Genomic DNA, 23,082 nt, shown 5'->3' on the forward strand with positions numbered 1-23,082 from the left:
AAACTGAGCAGACAGTTTTCTCAATGCTGATAGGGTTTCTTTTTTCAAACCTATATATTGGATTTTCTTTCTATATTAGATCAGGACAGACTCTTATTTGTCGCCATCATGACTATAATAAAGAGTTGACCTGATCTAAAATAGAAAGAAAATTCAGTGTATAGGTTTGAAAAAACCACTGAGAAAACAGACGTATGTTTACGTCCCTGACTTTGATTTGACTTGAATCTCCTGTGTTACTTCATATACACGCACTTTCACCCCCATTTACACCCAGAACCCATTTCATCTGGCAGGAAATGGAAAGAAAAAATTACACCGTGTAGCACGTAATAGAGAATATGAAAGTTATGAGGATACACAAACTGCAGATTTTATCACTGGGAATGAATCTAGTTGATGACGATAAACACCACTGTGCATAAAGTTCACCTATTTCCATTAACAAATGAAAGGTCCTGGGGAAAAAAACCCCAGATTTTCAAAGTGTAGGTGTGTTATTTTTAGCATTGTGAAGGTCTTTGTTTATCAGTTGCAACAGTTATTTCGATCGTTTATTGTAGTCGTGTTAGAAAGGGTACGGCTTGAATAGAATTTTCCCATTGAAATACAACAATATAATCCATAGAACCAAACATAGCACAGAAATGCACAAAGATATGGATGTTAATTGCACAGAGACTAAGAGCTTGGCTAGCTTCCCAAAAAAGTGTAGTATAATATCCATCCATCCATTTTCTATACTCGCTTTATTCCTAATTAGGGTCACAGGGATCTGCTGGAGCCTATCCCAGCACACATTGGGTGAAAGGCAGGGGTACACCCTGGACAGGTCACCAGTCCATCACAGGGCCACACATATAGACAGACAACCACACACTCACACTCACTCCTATGGGTGATTTAGAATTACCAATCAACCTAATGTACATGTTTTTGGACTGTGGGAAATTCCCCAGCCTGTTCGAAACCTGGGACCTTCTTGAGGCTGTGAGGCAAGAGTGCTAACCACTAATCCTCGTAGTATAATATCTGAAATGGAAAATAAATGGAATGAAAGAAATTCCTTCGTGAATTCTTACAGTAAAACTGGGAGCGGTTGAAGATGGATGACGCCGATCAGAACATTTTTCATTTTTTTTGAAATGAGGAATAAATCTTGATGTGGGTGTGCTGTTAATGGAAAATAATCAATGTTTAGGTGGCACGAAACTCCATCGTCGCTGTTTATTTTCCTTTAACACGTAACGGAGTATAGCTTTCCCTCTTAAACCACAGGAATATGCAAACTGTTCTAATAAACAACACGATGTACGTATTCTTAACAGTTTATTGTTAGATGTCGCTGTATCTGTTTCTTCACCAGTTTATTACGTACCACTTGGTCCTCTGTCCTAAAGGCTGAAAATGTACAACACTGTAGACTTCTTCCATAATCTCCTTACAGAAGATCTCACCATATGAACAGTTATGTTATTTAGCATTATATCAGTTAGGTCTGAGAGTTATAAATAGAGTGATAGAAACTTGTGATTTGCCTTGTAGCCAGAACCAAACTGCTGTCATAGAAAATTCATCAAGAGTATCGAGAGTGCTGCGGTGCAAGAGATATAAAACGTCGCCATGTTTTTGTGCCCGTGATCATTTTCTCATTCATGTACAGTGCGTATGACATTTATAAGAGGAAATAAATCAGTGTTATGTCATGAAATGTAATGTTTTACTGGGTCACCACACAATGATTACACATTACAGTTAAAGTGACTAAAGTGTAAGGAACTTTCCCAAGGTCATTAAACCTACAAAACTCTCTTTTTTAAAAGAATGAAGGTGTTCATGAGGACAAGTGCACAGTGAAAATGTCTGCCAATAAGTTTCTACACTAAAGATTCATGCAATATACCATATATACGTACAACATATATGTCTTCCTGTTCTGCCCGTATGCTGGCTGCAGTGTTTATGTCATCTGTGATGTCTTAAGATGTAAAAGTCTGTATTCTTAGGTTTAAAGCTAAATGGTAAAAAATAGATTTCTGGCTGAGACAGTGTGGGCAGGGAAGTTAACAGAAACATGTTAATTTTTTTCTCGCTAAAGCACTTGTACTTCCCCTATTTGTTACCAATGTGATCAACAGGAAACCTACAGGGAAGTTCTCTTATTCGTTCTTCTCTCAGTGTCTCAGTAAGTCAGATCCTGGGTGCTGCTTCTTTGAAAGATTTACCAACGTACTATGGAGTGATCTGGACAGTTTTTTCCAAACTATTTCACTGACCATCTAGGAATTTCTCTTTTTTTTTTGCCTATTTTGCCATCAAGATTTTTTGGCTTGTCTCTCATTTGCAACATTTCTTGCCGGTTGATCTTCTCAGGCTTTTTCTCTGCTTTCTGTCGGCTGCTAACCAATGGATGATGAAACATCTTTTCAGCTCTTCGGCTGTCATTTAACTTGTAACGCTTGACGTGAAGTTACAGTCTGAAGGACAGGCTCCTTTTACGGAAACCGAGTTATTTATTTATTTTATTTTGTGCATCGAAGACCGGCAAAACTTGAAAACATGAGTTTTGATAGCATTCCTTCGAAATCAGAGGTCATGGGTTGGGATCCACCTCATTTAGCTGACTTTTTGAGAAGGGTAAGTTTTATTCTGCTGCACTTGCAACTGCCACAGCATTTAATAGGAATTAAAACCATTGTTCTTTCCTTGAATGCAATTTTTAAGGATTTGATCCAGCCCTGGAATTCATTTTAAAAGGGCTTTATGAACACTAACACTTCTCATCAACATACACCATTTAAACACCATTAAAATAAATTCTATCCTTTTGAAAAAAAAAGTCAGGAACTATTATATGGTTAACATGGTCAGATAACGACACTGATAGTGCCCCGTTGTGTCTGATTTGTCCTCTTTTTTTTACTTATTTCCAAAGATCTAACTTTTATTCTTTGTTAACAGCGAGATCTGAGTGGATGTGACAAAGTCGTGATGAAATGTGGAATGAATGGGCAGAGATTTCTGGTGAGTAGACATCGTTCATTCTCTAAACATCTGGTTTAATAGAAAAAAGTGATTTTACTTGCACATGCGGAAGAAATGAATACACAAAAGATGTTTTAGTTTCTGTAACCCGCAGCCTGTGAGATAAATCACAAGTTTATATGAACAAAGCCATTTTAAACCTCGTCATGCGCACTAATGCAACTAAAATAGTTGTAACAAACACCCAGTGATGTCGTGACGCTTTTGGGACGCTTACGTAACGTTCATGGAAGGAGTCTCCAGTGTTAGTGCGTCTGAAACTGTTTCTTTCAGATGTCCCCATTGGGAAAGTCTTCAAGACCAAGGACAATGCTTTTTAAGATTTCTTGGGAAAATGAAAAAATGTTTTGGTTTTGTTTTGTTCTAAGAACTTTTAGAAAGAGAGAAAATACAAGCTGAAGAGATCATGACTGCTTCTTAGCTGCTCAAATGCTTAAAGGGGGCAACTTGTGTTGCAGACATTTCACAGCATTTAGTTTAATAGTTAAACCGTTGTTGTATATGTCATTAATCAACAAATAAGCAATTCGCTGTGGTATAACAGGAATAAAACATTGCTGGTATAGACACTGAAGCACTGACACTTACGCTTGGGCCTCATCACACCGTTATGTCATTGTCCTAATTGCATGCCCCACCCAGTTGTTTTCCTTACGTATTCACAGGCTTTTTTAGGCAGAAGACATGAATAAGCCAACTGAATGTTATAAACAAGTTATAAACACAATCTGAAACATTAATAATCGACATTAGGCTTTCAGAATTTTTAGAACAGTACAGAGGAACTACATAAAATTAGTATCTTTTTTTTTTTCTCTTGACTAGTGTATGAACAAAAAAATCCCCTTCATACTATACAGTTAGTCATTGCGTCCCAGTTGTTGTCATGGGTTAAGGAAGTGACATTCTGAGAAGTTTATGTGGAAAGACTTATACATCGTTTGATTAGGCAAAGGCAGCGAAATAGCTAGATGGGCATCAAGTTAAAGCCGGAAAATCAAACCCGAATAAATGCTTCTAGATTTCTAAAGCGAGTTCTGCGTGATAAGGTTAAGCAGTTAATATTCCACCGTCCTCTGTTTATCATTTATAAAACATGTCGCTGGGAATGCTAACCTCAAATTTGCTCAAGACGGCAAGAGGAAACAGATAAGTGGCATCGAAAGAGGGAACAATATTGAGGCAGAAACACAATTATTCTACATTTCTATAGGAATAATTAACGTGCAATTTGGGAAAATACACTGGAAGCAGGTGGAAAAATTCTGGTCGCATTTATTGGCGCTATGACTGCAATATGTTGGGAAAAACAGACTTGATTGATTTGGTCTGGACCTGGAATTCATTTTGGAAGGGCTACACTGACACTACTCATCAACATACAGATTTCTGCAGATGACTGAGAGCTTCAGAGCCGAGAGTAATTAGATCTAACTCTCTTAGAGTAACTAGATATCAAACCGACTGGAGATCCTACTGAAGATTTTAGAGCTAATAATCTGGGTTTTTTTTTGTATCATCAAAACACAGAGGGAAGAATGGAGCTCTGTCTCTCCAGTTCACTTCCTGTTATAGCTATATGGGTGGTTCACAGCGTCACCTTATTCAGGCACTTTATTATGATTTCAGATTTTTGGTCATTTTTTACTAATATCTTCGGTATGTTATAGTACTGTGAAAATACATCTGTCAGGGATATAAAAGAGCACTAATACGTCTAAAATGAATAGAAATTCAGCGGCGAATACTGTTTTCGTTTGCATTTTAGAAATCTTTCCCAAAAGCTTCACCTGCACGAGACCGGGTTTAGTTTCACGAGCTTTCACGAGTGAGCAGTTACACAAGAAGCAAAAGTGCTAACGTGGCAGTATTGCATGACACGTTTTAGATCATCCTTAGTAAATGCCCAGTCAGGGTCATGCTTTAAATAGTTTGTAAAACAGAACCGTGTTAATTAGTTAAAAAAAATATCATGGGTAGGTAAAAAATAAAGGAGCATCTTGGAAATTGCAAATTGGGTTTAAATCCAAATATAGATATGAATGCAAATATTTGGAGTGGTTAGGTGCAGATGGCATTGTGTTACACCCCTAACATCTGTATTTCTACATCTATATATAACTAGATTGGCACATTTACACATTTATATCTATTGAAAAATCTAATTCTATTGAAAAATTGGTTCAGTGGGTAAAAACCCCAAAAAGAACAGACGTGGGATCTGTAGATAAGAAAGAAATGAGACAGAGAGATTAATATAAATGACTTTACTCAGCATGTTTTTTTGTTTTTTTTGCTCGGTACATTTTTTAAAGATATTTAATTTTTTATCTATTTTTTAATCTATTGCTAAATCAGTAAGTTTAAGAAGTACAATATTTTCCTGTTCCTGCTCCATTTTTTAATATTTCTCATTCTCATTCCTATCATTCATCCTCAGCATGATTTCCAAATAACCGAGCATTATTTTGTGCTTATCTCGTGTGTAGAACATGTCCGATAATGACCTTCAAAAGTTCCCCAAACTTCATGCCCCGTGAGTATTACCTGTTCCTTTTTAACTGCTTGTGTGCCTTGATTTTTATCCTCTTGTTTGTTTTGTGTGCAAAAGCTCTTTCAAACTCCAGTTGCACTGCAGTTGTAAAAAATAAAAGTCGGAAAAGTCATGCCGTTGTATTGCTGGTGACCGGACGGTGACTCTGGCTAGGCCCTGCCTTTCAAGTTGTCTTTAAACAAATTAGTTATGGTTCATTAATTAATGTTATTCCTTTGAAAAGTCTGGTGTTTTGCTTTCATCTTTTGCCTTTATGCATTTTATGTCTAATTTGCATTTTTACTGCCCTGTCATTTTATCTCTGAGCGGTCTTTATGAATCTAAATACATCTCTCTGTTCTCTGTCCTGCTGCATGCACTGACAACAAAAGGAAGCTTTGCGCTACAACGATAGTGCAACAAATGCAGATGTGGCAGGAACCATCCAGGGGCAGAGTCACGTGTTGTTCAGTCGTCGTTTCACAGATATGAACGTGCCAAATGTGCACATTTTCAAGGAAGAGAAAACTAGCACTAGAGTTCCCGTGTCATGTTAACCATGCTGTGAATAAAGTATAATGTTGTTGAATATGACACTGTAAGGAAAGCTGATATGTAGGGCATTATAAAAGCACACAGGGGAAAGGGGAACTGTTTCTCTTACCACATCCTGTGCGAGCTCAGCGTTCTGCGCCCACCCGTTACACCCGCTGCTAGATTAGCATGAAATTGTGATCTGCTTTTGGTGAACTCTGATGTAGGTTACTGCTGAATTATTCAAATTTGATATTCATGTTACTGTCTATGTGGGCAAATAATAAGCATGCTTTCTGCAATATAGACTACTATAGAGACATCATCTGAACCTTCATTTATATATATATATATATATATATATATATATAGTCTTTGGTGAATGGTGAATAAAAATATCTTTCTTAAACTTATCTAGACTCATCTCCAAGATTTCCCGGGAAATCAACAAAAAAGAAGAGAAGAGAGGATTTTTCCAATTAAGGCAAGGAGTTTTAGACATACCGTATTAATAATGAATCTCTGATGAGTTTTAAAATGTTTTTTTTTAATATGTATATATATATATATATATATATATATATATATATATATATATATATATATATATATATATATATATATATATATATATATATGTGTGTTTCTCTTTTTTAGATCCTCTGCACCCAAGTACCAAGAAGCAGGTATTGATGATGCAGATCATGAACAGTTTATTTAAACGGCTGAAGCTACATTGTGCTTTCACAGTGCATTTATCTACACAAGTGTCTTCTTGAGAGCAATATTGAAGTATTTATTAAGGGATTTTGCTCAAATTCTTAATGTAGTATGCCGTATGTGACTTTGCATGAAAAAAAGGGGATATTTTGTTTTGTAAATTATTTAGTTTGCTGTTAATCACCAGTGGTTCAGCAACAGGATCCTGTGCTTTCACTGTTAATATAGATAGATAGATAGATAGATAGATAGATAGATAGATAGATAAATAGATAGATAGATAGATAGATAGACAGATAGATAGATAGATAGATAGATAGATAGATAGATAGATAGATAGATAGATAGATAGATAGATAGATAGATAGATAGATAGATAGATAGATGAGGTCAGGGCTCCGTGCAGGACACTCGATTTCTTCCACTCCATCCTTGGCATGTTTTCATGGAGCTCAGTTTGTGTGTTGTCATGCTGGAACAGACTTGGGTCACTTAGTTGCACTGAATCTTAACAAGATCCTATAGATACGAGACCCATAGTGTTGTATTGTGATGACTAGCTATTAGTATCCGGCTAGTCATTATCATGCTAGCTGAAAATAGATTAGAAATAAAAGGTGTTAGTTATATTTAGTTTAGTGCTTGAAGAAGCAGCTTTGAGAACTAAACACAGTAGAAGGTGGAAAATACTTGAGTAATTGTAGTTTGTTATTATAACTAAACATTATTTTGCTGGTCTTATACTTGAGTATAATTGTATATAAATATATGTACACTTACTTAAGCAAATCTCCAAAAACAAAACGTTTACTCCTTCCTTTTTTTATTTAGACATTACAAATAATGGTTTCTCATATCTCTCATTCAGCCAGTGACTATACTCTATATCTATATCAATAAAACAGATTCAGTTTTGCATCCAGTTCTTTCAATTTAGCATCCACTGAAGTCCTTCAATGTAGAAAAGTCATGCCGGTTGTAGTCAGTGCTATCTTATGTTACTTAATTGTTTGAATTTGGAGGAATTCCCCACGCTGCAGTTTTGAACTGTAAAACATCCAAAATGCAGGAGTAAGCATGTTAAGGTCACTTTCAACAATTTGCTAAAATTAACAGACTAGCATCAATTCCATTATCCAGTATCAAGACTCAAATGCAATCAAATTCTAGCGCTAACGTTAAATGTTGGTTATTTACATGATATTTTTCTAGTGATTAAGAGTTTATCCAGTATACTCTGATCAGGCATAACATTATGACCACCTGCCTAATATTGTGTTGGTCCCTTCTTTGCTGCCAAAACAGCCCTGACCCAACCTGCACTGTGTATTCTGACCCCTTTCTATCAGAACCAGCATTAACTTCTTCAACAATTTGAGCAACAGTAGCTCGTCTGTTGGATTGGAACACATAGGTCAGCCTTCGCTTCCCATGTGCATCAATGATCCTCGACCACCCATGACCATGTCGCCGGTTCACCACTGTTCCTTCCTTGGACCTCTTTTGATAGATACTGACCACTGCAGACCGGGAACACCCCACAAGAGCTGCAGTTTTGGAGATGCTCTGATCCAGTGGTCTAGCCATCACAATTTGGCCCTTCATCAAACTCTGTCAAATCCTTACACCTTACACCTTAGACTTGCTGTCTAATATATCCCACCCACTTACAGGTGCCATGATGAGGAGATCATCAGTCTTATTCACTTCACCTGGCAGTGGTCATAATGTTATGCCTGATCAGTGTATGTAATAAAAGACCTTTTCCATATCACAACATGACATTAACACTACTTTCTATTCCAACCCTTACCATAGATTTGCCTGTGGAGGACCAAGGATGGGGATCTGAAGAGTTTGTAAGTCATACTTTTAGACCTGCTTGTCACCTGTTTTGATTATTTCACCCTGTTCATGTTTAAACACCTCACTGCTGATGTGAAGGAAAGCGACGATGATTATGAGAGTCCAAATTCAAACGATGAAGGAGAAGGCAGTGGTGGAGATTATGAATCGGCAGCAGACGCTGGTGTGGACAGCGATAACGACTACGAGCCGCCCCCGAGTGAGCCACCCGATGACCTCCAGCATCACCAGATCTGTGCTGCCAAGCACAGCAACAGCGAGTACATTGGTAACCAAAACATGGCAGTTCGATGTTACTTAAAAACAGGAGCTCTTTCCATCATTGTATCCGTTGTCATACCACAACTCTGATTGGTCAGAAGGTTTAAGCGATTTTCCCATCCAGCTGCTGCTTATACTAATTCCTTGATATAATAAATTTTCATTTCTCTGGTAAAATCCAACTGACCCTAGGGATTGCTTATAAATCTAACTTTATCAAACTTCTAAGATGACTTTGTATTGTCTTGCTAGCTTAACTAGCTGCATTTCTTATCTCATAAACTTCATGAGCAGTAAATGAACATCTATTAATATTTCTATAATGAGCGTTAATGGGAAGTTATCGTCTTGTCTTGCGGATGTTCAACATCGTTAAACTAATTTAATTTTGAACCAGTGGTGGCTGGTGGTTTTTAAAATAGCAGAAGTGCAGGTGTGGTTATTGATGTATAAAGCATATCGGTGAGAATTTTGTGTTGTTTCATCTGTTGATTTAACCTCATGTTTAATTCTTTGTCTCTCCGCGTATCTTAGAACAGCAGAGTCTATAATATTAACAGCGTCTGCCATGATGCGCTAAAAAGCGGCTAAGCAGCTAACTAGCTGGCTAAATTTCTCTGAGGAAAATACTGCCTGCTAGCTAGCTAGACCTATTAATAAACAAAAGAAACACAAGTAATCAAACATGACATTATACTTACAATGTTTGCCCGTTTTGCATTAGGCTAGTGACCACCTGACTTGTCTGACTGGTGTCAATATGTTTGAGATGTCAGTGATGTTCATTACCGTTTCTGTGACTAGCAGTTGGTTATGAGGTTCAGGCCCTTTGAATAAAGATATTTATTTCTATGCAAAACTTGTTCATATGCTCACTTGTTGACTCCTAGTGAAGCCATGCTTTTGGGCCAGACATTAAAAACAACGCATCAACCCCTGTTTTCCGGTGAATGTTTTCTCCCAATCTTTTTCTCCCATTAAAACAAAGTCTACTTGTTGAATCAGCTATAGAGCTATAGAAACTCTACAGAGTTCTAACGAAGGTGCTTCAAAAAAGATTTTCATCCTGCTCTGTTTACCCAAAAACACCTTGCACTAAATTAACCAACAGGCAACATTTTGATTCGCTAAAATATTTTTTATTCAGAAAAAGTGATGAATAATATAGACACATTTCCGTATTCAATAAAGAAACATTTCACTGCTGCATTTTAATGACATTTTTAAAGAGACCAGGCTTCCCATGTAGACTTAAAGCAATCACCTGTGATGGAAATCTATGAAAACTATAATGCTGGGGTGGGAAAAAATCTTGATATTCAAAAATAATTCACTTTGCTTACTTTTTGTTGATTATTTTCCTATAACAGCACACATCTGTTTTATGCTTTACATATCCCTACTTTGTTTTGCGTTTAGATCGGTCTTCAGTCACCAGTCAGCCACCAGTGCCTCCAGCACGGCCCGGGCCCGGTCCTGGTCCTCCACTTCCTGCTATGGGACGCCCGAGTGTAAGTCTTACTCAGCAGTATGGTCTCTGCCTTAACTACTTTCTTTAAGTATTATAAGGGCAATAAATATCTTTCTCTTCCAGATTGTTGGCTCATACCCAAGGACAGAACAGTCTCCTCAAAGGACTCAGAGACCTCCTCGTAAGAACAAGTGCTTTCTTGTTTGGTTCTTCCGTTTATTTTCCCATTCACCCATTATTAATTCTTTTCATTTTTCCTATCAGCTCCTGATCGCAGTAAAAAGCCAGGAAGTCTGGAAAGATCGACTAATAAAGGTAACTTCTTTCAATGTTGAGTGAAGTTCTAAGTAAATGTTACGATGTCATGTAGTTTTTCATGAAAGGCTTCATGTCACACAAGAGGAAATGATGCCTTTCCTGACGAATGGTGCAGTTTTGTTGCTAAATGCACTTTCCCTGAAAGGCATGGTAATGCAGTCGGTGGTGTTGATTCCAGACAGCTCTGATTCTCTGAACAGAGTCTCTGATTAGACGTTTATATATATATATGATTATATGATTAGGCATGATTATGACACTGATTAGGCATAACATTGTGACAAAATGGGATCCTACACAATATTAGGCAGGTGGTCACAATGTTATGCCTGATTGGTGTATAGATAGATAGATAGATAGATAGATATCATGAATAGTCTCTTTATATATATATATATATATATATATATATATATATATATATATATATATATATATATATATATATATATCATTATATATATATAAAATGAATAGTCTCTTTAGCTTCATAAGCTTCAAGGAAGTATAGAAGTATATTTTGCATCTTGTACCTTCTGGATGGACACAGCTTATGGACATCTCACTGTGTATCTTTACTCCAGACACCATTATCCTGTAAGCCATATGTTTATCAGTTTGTGCTCCACAAACACACAGTATAAACATTTTAAAGTCAAAATGTCTTAAAGGCAAATGGTATAACAGCGACTTCAACCACAGTGTGACTTAAGAGAGCAGTGTGATGACCATGTTTTACTGGTTAGGCACAAAGAGAAACAGAGCTGAAAATGACTGACCAGAGATCATAGATCATATAAAAGCCTCAGCATGACTTAATACAGTTTTCATCCATTGTTTTTTTTTTGTGTGACGATGCAAATTAATACAGTACATGTCTTCACAGGTGGGAATATCCCAAATGAGAGGGTAAGGGAAACTTATTCTATTATATCACATAAAGTTGGCATTAACTCACTTTTTTTTTTTTTACAATAATAGTAAACATTATAACATACTGTAAGGGGCAGCATGGTGGCTTAGTGGTCAGCACTGTTGCCTCACAGCAAGAAGGTCCTGGGGTCAAATCCTGGGTTCGAACAGGCAGGGGCCTTTCTGTGTGGAGTTTGCATGTTCTCCCTGTGGGTTTACTACGGGTACTCTGGTTTCCTCCCACAGTCCAAAAATATGTACATTAGGTTAATTGGTAATTCTAAATTGCCCATAGTGAGTGTGTGTGGCCCTGTGATGGACTGGCAACCCATCCAGGGTGTACCCCTGGCTCCAGCAGATCCTTATGACCCTTATTAGGAATAAATCAAGTATAGAAAAAGGATGGATATTATACTGCATAGCAGTAAGAATAGTTCAACAAATTTTTCAAAGATTTTTCTAAGAAAGTCATGCTATTTTGTCAATACCTTTATTTAAATCTCACTTTTAACATTCATCTTGCTGTTTTTCTTTCTTCTAATAAATGACCTCCCATAAAGAACGCCAAGCCGCCAGGAAGGTACTGTCATATTTTTTCATTTATTCATTATTTTATCCATGACATTGTAAAGTATCTGTATCTAGTGGCTTACTTTATTTTCTTTACTCTTCCTGTTAATACTTGTTATCTGGCTTTTTAAAGTCATAATTCAATCTCAGAACAGTACGGAAGCTTCTTGTGACGCACGTTTGACCATGAGAGAGATAGGTCTGGCTTTGAGAGACTTGGGTGTTAATGCTGTTCATTTTAGATTAACAATGAAAGCAGTGGTGGTCAGTAATGAAGTAAATGTACTTCCTTACTGTGCTTAAGAATCTTTTTCCAGTATCTGTACTTTACTAAAGTATAAAAAGTTTTTTGAAACTTTTCTACTGTCACATCACTCCACTACATTTTGAAGAAAACATCATCATGCTTTCTCTACTCCCACGCCGTGCATTATTTTTCAACCTACGTATCTTTCTGGTTTCATTAAAACGGTTCAGTAAAGCATTAAAACTGCAGTGTAGCCTACGATGGAAGAAAAACCCTGACCCCATCCAGCTGCCTGCACACCCATGGCCCGTGGCCTGACCTGCAGGATTTGTTTTAAGGTTTAAAACACAAGAAAGACTCTTTCATATTCAGATTCCTGCACTGCCTCTTTACACATATTTGTGAAAACGTAGAGGTGAGCACAATCACCATGTCCATTTTCTTTAACGTAAAATCGAATGTTAGCTCGCAACAATCAAGTATTTTCTTCCATATGCGAAGGAACCTGTCGTTGTCTTAATTATCTCCTGCACGGCTAGTTACACTTTGGTTAGCTAAGTAAGCTAACTTAATCAGTAACTCTTGTGACAGAGAGTGACAGATTCTTCTCATTACGAAAACATTAGAAAACAAAAGAGATACTTGCCCGGATCAGTGTTTGAGAAGTACTTGATCCATCACTGACTGTATTGTTGCTGCAAAGTGTAAGGTTTGAGTGCAGAGTCTACACATGTGCAGTCTGTTTGCAAATAACCAGAATTGGTGCGGGGGTGACTCATTCAAACCACAGTTTCCAGGCATGTTTGGGCTTTTTGTTAATTTAACCACTGTGCATTTGCATCATTGCATGTCAGTCTCTTTCTGCATGGGCTTTCAGTTTAAGTATTAATGTGTTTGTGGATGGCACAGTTTTGAGGTGGGTGCTTGGCTTTGTTTTGGTGTTTTGGCGGTTCACCAGCACCTATGCTGACTGGTGGCTATGCTAAATTAAAAAGATGATGTCCCATACAAGTGTGCATTTCTGCCTCACAAATCGTGTCTGAAAGTCACAGAAGCAAAATAGGCCATGCTTTCTGGATGGGAGGAATGATATCATCTTTGTCACAGTAACACTAGCCACTGTGGGCATCCATGAGCTCAGATAAAGGGCAGATAACACTTTCCTTTGAGTGTACTACACTGCCCTGTGATGCAGAATGAGAAGTAGTTTGAAATGTGGTTGATTGGTTGGTTTCATGTGTCATGGAGGAAGCATGTTATCTTTCGCTACCCCTGGTTGATGTCATACGATAGAGGAGAACTGATCAGTGGGTGGGAATCGGCAGATAACTAACCGGCGAGAAAATGGAGAACGATCATGTTTACTGTAGAGTAAAAGCTTTACTCGGATTTATCGATTTGGATATCACATTTTTCCGCCACAATAATAGTATCTAGTCTATTTAGCGCTGGAATGTGTAACGTATGTATTACAGAAAAGCAGAAAGATGAAGGTGTCTCTCTACAACACCTCAAGTTATTAGTCCAGCACATATCTGTATTTTCAGTAATAGTAAGGTTGGCTATTCTACCTTTTTAAATGTTAAATGTGATGCTTCCATAAACAGGAATGCTCAAATGGATAAACTTTTGGAGCCTCCACGAATGCCCAAACCTCCAGTACCAACTGCAGGAGGAGTGCGGAGAAGTGCTTCCTCTGTTGCTCCTAGTCAAGCCAGGTGAGCTATTCTCACTTAGGTCTACTTTGTTACTGATGTATGGGCTTTGCATGGCAGTGCAGTCTGAAAGAAGCTTGACATTCAATATATGGCCAAAAATATGTGGATGCTTGACCATATGTGGTCCTTCTCAAGACTGTTACCACATAGTTGCACAGAAGCACAAAATTGTATAGAACTTCCCTTCACTTGAACTAAAATGCCCAGTCCTGTTCCAGCATGACAATGCTCCTGTGCACAAAGAGAGCTCCATGAAGAAATTGTGGGTCTGGTTAGGAGTGGACAAACTCAAGCAACCCACACACAGCCACCACATCAACCCTAATGAACACACTGGGAGGAACTGGTGTGTGCTGATCGCATGCCATTCCTCCTCACTGGTGCTCTTGGGGTTTAATGGGCACTGTCAGGATGTTGTGGTCATGGTCAGATGTCTGCATAATTTTGTCATATGGTATAATCGTTTTTGCCTTTTTTAAGTCAAATATCTGGATTTAAAATGCACAGAGTGGCAGAAATCGTATAATATATAATAACATTTTTTATTTATTTTTTGGACAGACAAACACTTGACCCCAGACCTGAGGTATTTTAATTTTTTTCTTTTCCTTTGCTTTTTTTGCATTACATTACTCAAGCTCATAGACCTTTATGTCCATTAAAATTCAGGTTTTGTATCTCATTTATTTGGAATTTGATTCATTGTTATATTATTATAAGTTATTTTCTTGTCAAGTTAACAGTTCTGTCTCATTCTTATGACAGCTAGCAAATATGTCTATCAGTCTTTTACACTGTTTTTTGTTTTTGTCTGTTTTCTGTCTCTCCTGAACAGTTCTTTGATGATGGTAAGTTCTTCATCACATTGTTTTAGCCACAGCGATTCTCTCTGATTAAAACATCGTGTTTACAATCGATATATACCTCTTATATATACCTCTATATACCTCTATACCACCTCTTCCTCACAGGTGCCAGGTCCAGCTTCACCTTTCCTCACTCCAAACACGCCAGGAATCCATCACCAAGACCACACGGATCCGGAGGTCCACCTGACAGGTAACTTCGGTACAAGAATCATTGTGCAAATTCACTGAAAGTGATGCCTAGATGCCTAGAATAGTGATTAGAGTTGAAGTGGTTGAGGTGTTGTTCCTTAAAACTGACCTAATTTCTACACTGTTTATCCTCAATACAATAATTATTCATCATACAAACAAGTGTATTTGTCTAGACAGCATGTTTGTCTAGACAGCGTTATTGACAGCATATTTTTCATTTTAATCGAACCTCGATCAACTCTTCTTTTCCACAGTGATGCTGAATTCTCATTTCTGACGTTTTTTTCTACACTTTCAGCTCTAATAGTATTGTTTGTACTAATTAGTATTCAGGATTAAGTAATGTTGAAGGTTTCTGTAACAACCGCTCATTTAGTTTAAATACAAAATGGTAGATTACTTTAACATGATAAAATAAGTCAAATGTCTAGTTTTTATTGAGACAGAGAGAGAGAGAGAGAGAGAGAGTGAAAGAGAGAGAGAGAGAGAGAGAGAGAGAGAGAGAGAGAGAGCAAAAGAGAGAGAGTGAAAGAGAGAGAGAGAGTGAAAGAGAGAGAATGTGTAGGGGAGATAGATAGAGAGAGACAGAGGGGGGGGGTAGTGAGAGGGAGAGAGAACAAAAGAGAGAGAGAGAGAGTGAAAGAGAGAGAGAGAGTGAAAGAGAGAGAATGTGAAGGGGAGATAGATAGAGAGAGACAGAGAGGGGGGGTAGTGAGAGGGAGAGAGAGCAAAAGAGAGATTGAAAGCAAGAGAGAGAGAGAGAGATAATGAGGTCATGCTATAACTGTTAACAGGATCTCATTTCAGAGACATTCCACAGAACGAATGTAATTATAAACTGAGAAAAAGTAAAACACGTGGTTCTTTAATAAACTTTTTAATAATGTTGACAAATTTCTGTGCTGAAATTAATTAACTTCAGGAATCAATCCATTGTTTATTATTTTTCCTAACAGCACTTTGGTTTATTCCTTAGATATTAAAGTGTATAATATATATATATATACATATATATATTTTGTTTTTTTTTATACAGTATTAGTCAGACTGCCTCTCTACCTCCAAGACTGCCAGATGGTACGTCCCATCAACCTCTACAAAATCATGATTTTGACCAAATAAACCAATTAACCTTACTAATAAACCTGACCAATTTCTCCTGAATGACAGCAATGAGAGGGGTCAACTCGAGAATTCCACCACAACCAATGAGGCCTTCTGACCTAGACTCAAGAGGAGAGCAGGTGAGTTTGTTGTTAGAACTTGTTGTTATGTGGAGTGTTCAGCAGGTGGCGCCTTTTCATTAGAGTTCCGTCAGGAAGAAACAGCACTTCAGGTCCATGCTAGTAAGTTTTTTTTTAAATAAGAAAGCTGAACTGTAATGAAACATGCTGAAAAATATACAGAAATAGAACTAAAAAAAGTGCACACTGCTTTAAAAAGCAGCACCAGTGTTCTTTACAGCTAAGGAAAAAGGGTTTGATTTTTTCCCCCAGTCCCAGTAATAAACACTCGATGTATATTGTCTTATAAAGGAGCAAAAACATCATCATTAGGAAAAACATCACCTGGTCTTGTCCAGTTTGTGTGAGTCTGTGCCCACTGTAGCCTCAGATTCCATTTCTTGGCTGATTGGAGTGGACCATGATGTGATCTTCTGCTATTCTAGCCTGTCCACCTGAAGGGCTGACCTGTTGTGCTTTCTCAGTTGCTTTCCTGCTCACTATGGTTGTAAAGACTAGATATTTAAGTTACCAGTTCAGACCAGTCTGGTTATTCGCCTCTGTAATGATAATCTACAGTACATCAGCAACATTTTAGATCATCTTGGAGTGTATCAATCATTGTCTAACTCTCTATCAGTGTCCCTTACTGACCATAGCACTGGTGTTGGCTAGATATATTTGGTTGCTTTTTTAGTTCCCAGGAATGCTCATGTGTTTAATCCACTCATAGCAGCACCACACACACTACCATGTCAGCATCACTGCTGAAAATTGACCACAACCCAAAATGCCTATAGTTGTTCCTAATAACTGATGGACATGGGAGATATTGGGTATAGCTGATAACGATAAACTGATGCACTTGTTATCAGGTATACCCATTGAAAATATTTTCTCTGTCTTTCTGTAGGGTATGAACCCTGCATGGTATGTTGGACAGGTTACACGTGGTCAGGCAGAAGGCAATCTAAGACATGTAAACATGGTGAGTCTTTCTTTTTCTTCTTCTCTATAATGCTAAGACCCAAATGCTCTGGTTAACTCCTGATATTTTCACCTGCATCATGTTGATCCTGTATTAGGATGGAGCATTCTTAGTACGGGACAGCTCAAAGGGCTCGGCCAGTCAGCCTTACACACTCATGGTGCTTTACCAGAACAAAGTCTTCAACATTCAGATCCGCAAAGCGCAGGATGGCTTCCTGCTCGGTACTGGCCTTAAGTCTAACGAGGTACTCCTGCACTTGATTACGTAACGTTGGTCATTAAGTACCACCTTTTGTTTTGTTTTTTAGTATTTGCACTATATACACAGTAAAATTTCAACTATACTAATGTTTAAACTTCTTCACCAGGTTTTTAAAAGCGTCACTGAAATTATCAACCAACACATGCAGATGCCACTGCTGCTGATTGATGCTAAAAACCGTGGAACAGGCCAACAAAACCAGTGCACTCTGCTTCACCCTGCTGGATTTTAACTCTCTAAAGGACAACATAGTAGAGCGGGCAGTTAAATCACGCCTGATGAGAGGGAAAATACATCACTCTGAACAGATATTTTCTCAGGTGGATCATAAAGAGGCGGTAGAATTGTTTTCATTTTTTGTTACTTGTACATTTTTGATGTCGTAGCAATATGCTGGATATGTGTCTTGCTATAGATGAATACACATCAATCAGGCATAACATTATGTCCAGGTGAAGTGAATAAGACTGATGATCTCCTCATCATGGCACCTGTTAGTGGGTGGGATATATTAGGCAGCAAGTCAACATTTTGTCCTCAAAGTTGATGTTAGAAGCAGGAAAAATGGACAAGCGTAAGGATTTGAGCGAGTTTGACCAAAAGGGCCAAATTGTGATGGTTAGACCACTGGATCAGAGCATCTCCAAAACTGCAGCTCTTGTAGGTCTGCAGTGGTCACTATCTATTAAATTATCCTTTACATCCTGTAAGTATCCTTTAAGTCCTGTAAGCTACGAGGTGGGGCACATGGAGGCCAGAAACCACAGCACACCTTCAGGGATCTAACGGAGACCATGCCTCAACAGGATCAGCACAATATTAAGCCATATTTGGTCATAATGTCATGCCTGATCTGTAAAAAAAATTTTGTAATTCTGTGCTGCTCTACACAGCCTGATAAACAAAAGAAAGTATACAGAGACATATACTGGAAGATATAGAACTGGAGACTGGACAGCCACCAGTGCAAAAAAACAAAAACCAAGTGCACGAGTCAATCATGGATTAAGCTAAACCTATCAAACTTTTTATTTCCATACAAATATTCTTCAAAAATATTTATGTCTTTGCATGTATGGTCAAACAAACAGAAATGCTTGGATGTCTCTTCTTCTGTTTTCTTGCTTGAATAAAATCCTCTGCGCCTCGAACCTCTCCTGGTGTACATCCTCCATATGCACTCTATTTAGGAATAATAAGTAGTCTGTTTCCATGAGAGACACTTCTGGCAAGCCAAAGATTTCGGTTTTATTTCCAATTAATATCTCGACAGTTAAAAAAAACGACCTGCAGATGATAAAAAACAAAAACTATCAAACTGTCATCAGGGATTGGGCGCGTATCTGCACAAAGGGATTCAGTTACGAGTGATTTGTTAAACATGTCAGCCTAATAAAATGACAATGCGATAATACGATTTGCTAGAGCTAGGAGACAACTATTGCTGTGGGCTATGTAAATATCCCATAAGGCCTCGAATTAGCCTGTAATTGATACAGACGATATGACACGACGGTGTTGGTTTTGACTATGGCTGACGTTCGACTCGGGATATATTATGCAAATATTTTAAAAACGTAAAAAAAAAGAAAGAAAACATATTTCTGGGAATCATCCTGACTTGCGATTAGAGTCATGTTCTGTGTGAGTCAGTAAATGACACCTTGATATGTATTCCTCGCCTCTAGTGGAGCAGCGGGCTGCAGGTGCGCGCGCTGATGTGCCACGCGCTTTTCCACGAGCAGGTGAATGGCGCGCGCGCGCGCGAGCACGCCCTCACCGCGGATCCGGTTTCACTGTGCACGAAGAAAGGTACGGAGAGTTCCAGTGATGTGTGTGTGTGTGTGTGTGTGCGCGCGCGCGCGTCTGGTTAGGGAGGGGGAGTGCTGTGTTTTTATATCTTGTTGGGGACCAAATGTCTCCACAAGGATAGGAATGTTTGAAATGTCTGACCGTGTGTGGACATTTAGCTGGTGCGCGCAAAGATTTATTTATTTATTTATAGTTTGAAAAACTTTTTAAAAAGGTCTGAAACATTTCTTTTTGGTTAACGTTAAGTGATGCTTGGAGTGGTTGTTTATGTATTTTGTAGGAGGAGAAAGGAGACATTTTGGTTAGTGTGGTTGAAGGTTCGAGCTTTCGTTTCGTTTCGTTTCCTCTTGTTTTGTTTTGTTTTAGACAAAAGCTGCAGCTTTTTCTAAAAACTAAAAGCTTAAAGATTTCTTTCCGATTAAAAAAAAGGTTAGTTTTGTGTGCGTGTGTGTGTGTTGTTTTAATTTAATTTATGTTATTTTAATTGCTTTATTAATTATTTCTTTAAATAGATAGATAGATAGATAGATAGATAGATAGACAGACAGACAGACAGACAGACAGACAGATAGATAGACAGACAGACAGACAGACAGACAGATAGATAGATAGATAGATAGATAGATAGATAGATAGATAGATAGATAGATAGATAGATAGAAAAACAAATACAAACCCAGAAAAGAGTAAAAAAAAATGCTATTGTTAACAGAGGTTATTGTTAAGGTTAACAATAATAATTGTCTTCACACATATCAAGTCTAATTAATTCAGGGTAATATGTAGAAATAGACTGGACCTGATTAATAATAAGCAGTGATAAATGTAGGCTAATAGCACTAGTCTATATTTGTCTAAAAATCAATCAAACAAATTTTTTTTTACCAAATGTGAGACCTAGAAAAGTGATAGAGAGCCTTTAAATGTGTTTCTTGGAAGCGCTAAAGTCATTCCTGTACCCTGAGCTCTGTTAATACGGTTCAGTAAAGCGGTATGCCATACAACATTTTTTTATTTTTATTTGTGGCAGCAATTCAACAATTCCTAATTTGAGGCAATTTCCAAGAACTTGCTTCCAAGCTTGACTTCTCAAAGGTGTTTTCCACCCCGCCTCTAATTTCGTCAAAAACAAATTTGGTGTGAGGTGTCCATGGAGCAGCCAATCAGATTAGAGAGGGTGTAGCCAAAGAGGTATAAATACTCCAGGTGATACAGGTAGCAGGTTATGGTGCACCTGACCAACCCACCTGATCTGGATATACAGTGGGACCAGGAAGACTGCATTACTCAAACAGCTCGTTTTCCTCTCTGACCTGAAAAACCGAAGGCAACGGACAGAAATAGGGTGAGCATGACGTCGTTTGTGCCACAAGCCCTGTCCCCCCAATTCCACACCATGGGCCAGGAACCACAAGAGTACAGCCTGTACAACGACAACTTCTACAGCCCTCCGCCTCTGCCGAGCCCACAGCAGACATTGCCCTCTGCCAGTGACATGGTGGACTATGTCACCCCGCCCACCAACCCTTACCTGTGGTTCAGTAGCCCTGGGCTGAACGCTGCGGCCAACCTCGCAGGAGGGCCGCAGCCCTACGGGATGCAGAGACCCTATCTTGGTGCTGGAGGAATGGGGGGCGCAGAAGGGGGTTTTGGCTGGTTTTCTTTGCCTTCTCAAGAAGACCTGATGAAACTTGTCAGACCACCATATTCTTACTCGGCTCTGATCGCCATGGCAATAAACGGCGCCCCAAATCGCAGGCTCACGCTCAGTCAGATCTATCAGTACGTAGCTGACAACTTCCCTTTCTACAACAAGAGCAAAGCCGGCTGGCAGAACTCCATCCGTCACAATCTTTCACTCAACGATTGTTTCATGAAGGTGCCAAGAGATGATGATGACCCAGGTAAGACGTTCGTCTTTTCATTTCGTTATATCATGAGATAAGCATCGTATCAAAGTGTTTCAAATCAAGTAATGCTTATGGTCCTAATGTGATTTCCATAATATTTGCGCGCAGGAAAAGGCAACTACTGGACTCTGGACCCAAACTGCGAGAAAATGTTCGACAACGGTAACTTCCGTCGCAAGAGAAAGAGAAAATCCGATTCCCTGCCTGAAGAAGAGGGAAAAGGCTACACGGAAACAGACTCTACTGCGTCCAGCCCAAAAGACCTGAACAACACCAGTCACGAATCCGAGAGAGCGCCGTCTCCGGTTTCAGCAGCCGCAGCCCCCTGCCTTAATGGCTTCTTGTCTCAGATGAATGAGATGGTCTCAGGTTCAAGCAGCATGCGAGAGGGTGCTCTGCTCCCCTCTATGCCACTGGGTGTGTCTTTGGACGCTCAAAGGGTCTCTCCGGCCGGGGGTTTCAGCTCCTACTCGCCGAGTGCTACGGTACCACAGTGGGAGGCGCAGATTCCTCCCCCGCCTCAAACGAGCATCTCTTCCTCGCCCTCTCACTACACAGGCAGCTACAGTGACTCAATCCTTAGCCAGTTCAGCAGCAATCTCTACCCAGGCCTGGACTCTGCTGGCATGGTGTATCCACGGGAAGGCACCGACGTGTAGAGTAGAAGAGAGGTCAGAAGTGTGTTTTCCACCCTGGCACTTGACAAGGCAGTTGGCTGAAACAGTTACCTAATTTCCCACAGTGTTGTCTGAGTCAGCAGATCCAGCACTAATAGACCAGCTCTCCCCTTCCCCCTATTGACCCTGGCTGTGTGAATGCTCGCACACTCAACTCTCATCTCCAACTGCATCTCGTTTCAGAAGACGACTAAGTATTTTTAATGTGCTGACGATTTTGTTTTTTTCTTTTTGTAAAATACTTCCAGCGTATGAACCGTTTTGTTGTAGTACATTCAACTGCACTGACTCTAATGTATTTGTGTCCTTTTTTTATATTTTGTTATTGTGATATATAGTTATGTGTGTATATGATTCTGTGCAGAAATAAATAACAAAATGAAACTGACATTCTCTTGTAATTTATATCACACAAATCAAGAAACATGAATGATACGCATTATACACATTACAGAGCTTTTTGTTTTACATTATCCTATATATATATATATATATATATATATATATACATAGTCATTTTGACAACACAAAATCTGATAAAACAATAACAAGATATTTTACGCTGGGGAAACAAAAAATGCAAATAAAAATTAATTAAGCTTTAAAGTCAGTGCTGGTGGCAGACAGAAGGTATTTGTTATTTTAGTCACTGATCCACATGACGGGTGTGGGGGTGTGCGAAGGGGATAGCCAAAGGATCCGTTAAACAACAAACTCTCAAAGAAGGGGGAAAAAGACTGGTTTGACAGCAGGGGAAAAAAAAGATAAATGATGCAAAACTTGTTCATCTGGGTTTCAAGGTGCAGTCCCCCACAATTACAACAACTTTTAGGTTAAAACAAGAAAACTCACCAAAAAATAAAAATAAAAAATACAATACAATACAATTTCAACCTAACCCAGTGAGGGATATCTGTGTCAGTACATTCTGCTCATATCTGCTTAATAAATC

At 38.6% G+C, this 23,082-nt stretch overlaps 2 protein-coding genes across 3 annotated transcripts; both read left to right on the forward strand.

The window, feature by feature from the left end:
• The first annotated feature begins 2,146 nt into the window (after positions 1-2,146).
• lcp2a (lymphocyte cytosolic protein 2a) lies at positions 2,147-19,098 on the forward strand. 2 transcript variants are annotated; one of them, XM_058415558.1, is made up of 21 exons: positions 2,147-2,637; positions 2,962-3,024; positions 5,535-5,581; positions 6,531-6,596; positions 6,770-6,798; positions 8,651-8,691; positions 8,777-8,966; positions 10,379-10,470; positions 10,554-10,611; positions 10,695-10,745; positions 11,635-11,657; positions 12,221-12,240; positions 14,085-14,195; positions 14,757-14,781; positions 15,031-15,043; positions 15,167-15,254; positions 16,293-16,333; positions 16,427-16,500; positions 17,393-17,467; positions 17,565-17,714; positions 17,838-18,904. In XM_058415558.1, the coding sequence occupies exons 1-21, from the start codon at positions 2,560-2,562 to the stop codon at positions 17,961-17,963; spliced, it is 1,461 nt and encodes a 486-aa protein (XP_058271541.1). In that variant the 5' UTR covers positions 2,147-2,559; the 3' UTR covers positions 17,964-18,904. The 2 variants fall into 2 exon arrangements, with proteins under 2 accessions (XP_058271541.1, XP_058271542.1); XM_058415559.1 differs by lacking the exon at positions 14,085-14,195 and having other exon boundaries at positions 17,838-19,098.
• Positions 19,099-20,284: 1,186 nt separating this feature from the next.
• Positions 20,285-22,514, forward strand: foxi3a (forkhead box I3a). Its single transcript, XM_058415560.1, has 2 exons — positions 20,285-21,447; positions 21,562-22,514. The coding sequence occupies exons 1-2, from the start codon at positions 20,895-20,897 to the stop codon at positions 22,110-22,112; spliced, it is 1,104 nt and encodes a 367-aa protein (XP_058271543.1). The 5' UTR covers positions 20,285-20,894; the 3' UTR covers positions 22,113-22,514.
• Positions 22,515-23,082: the final 568 nt, after the last annotated feature.

Source organism: Hemibagrus wyckioides, linkage group LG18 (assembly GCF_019097595.1).
Source record: "Hemibagrus wyckioides isolate EC202008001 linkage group LG18, SWU_Hwy_1.0, whole genome shotgun sequence".
NCBI classification, from domain to species: Eukaryota; Metazoa; Chordata; class Actinopteri; order Siluriformes; family Bagridae; genus Hemibagrus; species Hemibagrus wyckioides.